Raw genomic sequence first — 3,083 nt, 5'->3', positions numbered from 1 at the left:
TTTTAAAGCAAATAAGTACTTTCTTTTTTCATTTTAGGTCCATAAGACCTCAATTAGAATTGTTGTAATAAGCATTTTTTTTCTGAGTTTGATAAATTTAATTGATCTGTCCTGCACTTTTTAGAGTACTTATTGATTTGTAAACTGATAGTTCATCAACAATTACACTAATTCATAAATAAATATACTGCTGATAGCATTAGCTTTGTTATTAAATGGATGGTTTGGCAAGATGTCTATTTTAAGGGGGAATATCTGCATCAGATGTTTGTGGAAAATTCTGATGGCTTCTGTTTTGAAGGAAGAAAGGAGACAAATCAAAAACCTTCTATTACAATTCAAATTGTTCTTCATATTTAGAAAGTGAGTCTGAGGATAGTTCAGATGATGAACCTTTAATTAAAAAACTGAAGAAACCACCCACAGATGAAGAACTGAAGGAAACTGTCAAGAGCTTGTTGGCCAATGCAAACTTGGAGGAGGTCACAATGAAACAAATCTGCAAAGAGGTAAGCAAATACAGTTTTGCAGTCTCTTTAGGCAGTCAGTTGTTATGAACTGACTTACGATCATTCTGGAAGTGGAGGCTTGTACTCTGCACCATTGTTCAGAAGCTAAGAGGTTTTGCAGTGATTTATTTACTTCCTAACAGCTATAACAATGAGGGCTTTAATCTTAAGATATGCAACACTGATGCCAACATTAGAAGAGAAATATCCAAAGAAAAATTAGCTCCATAGAAAGTAGCAGTATTACCTCCAAAACAACTGCCATGTACGAAAGTGGCAGTATTTGAGATGTCAGGGCAGTGCAGCACTTTGCTGCTCTCCGCAGGGGAGGGCTGTGTCCTGCTCTCTGTACATTGCTGCTGCTCACCTCACTCTTTATTCTTCATATGTTCTCTTTATGAGTCCATTCAACTGTCATCTTTCTGAAAAACTGAATAGTTCTCAGCTGAGTTAGTGAGTTGAATCAGTTCAATGAGAAATGCATTAATTGTCAGGACAGGTGGGAACCACGTGGCCAGGAAAGGGAAAGGTGACCAAAACACAGACAATACAGTTACCTTGACATTTTCTACAGTCAACTCATCTGTTTTGTTCCCCTGGTACTTCCAAGAAGTTGTCTTGAGAAAATTATACCAAGAGTTATATTTTCATGAGAAAACTGTATGCTTATGTTCTGTGCAAGCTCTTTGTCATGTTTATAGTCATTTGAGAAGTCTGAAATTTGGTATCCTGAAATAAAGTACTCTAAATTGGTTGTCAGTGTTGACACCTGTTTTTTCTTGTTTGATCTTCTCTTATCCTATTAACCAAAGAATAGTTGTAGAATAGCACTCAAATCTGTTGACTCTTCTGTTAGTCTCTTGAAAGGATCACAGTTTTGCTTATTAACAAATTAATAAACCTTGGGGTCTGATAATTGTTGAGCCTCCACTTAGTGTCATGGTCTAGTAACGACAGTAGGGTTGGACTCGATGACCCATGAGGTCTCTTCCAACCTGGTTGATTCTGTGATTCTATATTGTGATTCTAATGTGGGGATATCTGACTGCTTAGAGAGCATTTAAAAGATTGGACAATTCTTTCTTTTGTGACATGGCAAGCTAAGCATTTCACCTTGTTGATGTGAAAAATTCTAGTACCAGTTTAGTCAGTGACCAAACATAAAAGAGTACATGTATTTAAATATTTATGTGGTCAAAATAAGAACAGGAAAATAAGCTTGTCTCTTTCCACAGTTGAGAGGGTATTTTGGCAGTTGTAATACTAGAAGTACCCACATCAATTTTTGCCTTAATTTAATTTAAGGTCCTTCTATTCATACAGTGCATTGAGTTAAAGTAATGTGAGGTTTTCTTTGTTTTGTGCTTTTGTTTTATTTTCACTTTTTTTTAGGTGTATGAAAAATACCCTAGTTATGACTTATCTGACAGAAAAGACTTCATTAAAAAAACAGTCAAAGAGGTAAAGACTTTATCATTTAGAAAACATCTGGGTTGGGTTGGGTTTTTTTCTTCATTCCCTTGGTAACTGGCATGGCATGCTGTTACCCTAGTTTTAATAGCCTCCAGTATAATACTGGAAGTTTACTGCTCTGCTAAACCTAAACCTCTGAATTTTGGTTCTGGGGTTTGTTTTTCCTCTTTTAGTATCTCTCTTTAAAAACAATAATTGCTTCAGACTATTTTCTTAGCATGCCACTACTACTCTTATGAATTTCTTTGGTAAGCAGAACTAAGATTAAAGCTATCAGAATTTTCAATTACTTTTACTTTGAAAGCTATTACAACGTTGGCTGCAAGGTACACTCTTAATTCATGCACTGACCACATCCATTCATAGATAACAGTGCATGAGATTGTACCAAGCTCTGCAGACCTGCAAGCCATCACAGTGACAGAAGGCAAAAAAGGGTAAAGACAGACAGATCTTCTCTCTGTATGTGCTCCTGGTAGGACACTTATCATGATGTTGCCTTTGTTAGGCCTGATCTACTGTACTCATGACAGAGGGTTTATTGTCCAGTCTGTGATTGGTAATTTGTAAAAAAATCTCAAGTTCAATTACTTTTGCTTGCCCCAGAACTATATATGGAACTGTGGAAGTGAGGTTCGCTTAGTGGAGTTAATAAAGTAACTTCTTTTTCTCTTATGGCTTCACTAGCAGATGTTGGTGTATGGCTGTCTAGAGTAGCTGTCTGTGCTGTGCATACATGTGTCACTATCAGCAAAGGCATGAGAGAGGAATTTGTCTGCCATAGAGATGTTCTTGGGTTTTTTTTGCAATAGCAAAAGAAGAGTATGTTTTCTTGATAGCCTGATGCAAAAGGAGAGGTTGTATGTAACTGGATTGAGAGAAGGGAGAAAACTAATACACTTCTCTTTTCAGTTGATTTCATGATCTGATTTGACTGTGGGAAATGAAGATTCCTGGGTTTATGTTCTCATGGATTTGAAGATCTGATAGGCACCAGCAAAAGGAATGTGTCTTACCCTTGTGGTATTTAGTCAGAACTAATTCTGCTGATTTTGTTAAGAGTGTAAATGTAAATTGCTTTGTGTATCTTTTTTTTTTTTT

At 36.3% G+C, this 3,083-nt stretch overlaps 1 protein-coding gene across 1 annotated transcript; it reads left to right on the top strand.

Moving 5' to 3' along the window:
• Positions 1–301: 301 nt before the first annotated feature.
• Positions 302–3,078, top strand: LOC103800945 (protein DEK-like; the record flags this gene model as incomplete). The annotated part of the gene is made up of 3 exons (XM_009073337.1): positions 302–509; positions 1,902–1,970; positions 2,895–3,078. Coding segments are annotated over 3 exons (289 nt in total), but the record flags the coding sequence as incomplete, so codon positions are not given.
• Between the last annotated feature and the right edge of the window lie 5 nt (positions 3,079–3,083).

This window comes from Acanthisitta chloris, unplaced genomic scaffold (assembly GCF_000695815.1).
Source record: "Acanthisitta chloris isolate BGI_N310 unplaced genomic scaffold, ASM69581v1 scaffold46074, whole genome shotgun sequence".
NCBI lineage: Eukaryota > Metazoa > Chordata > Aves > Passeriformes > Acanthisittidae > Acanthisitta > Acanthisitta chloris.
This window is presented reverse-complemented; position numbering and strand designations above follow the sequence as displayed.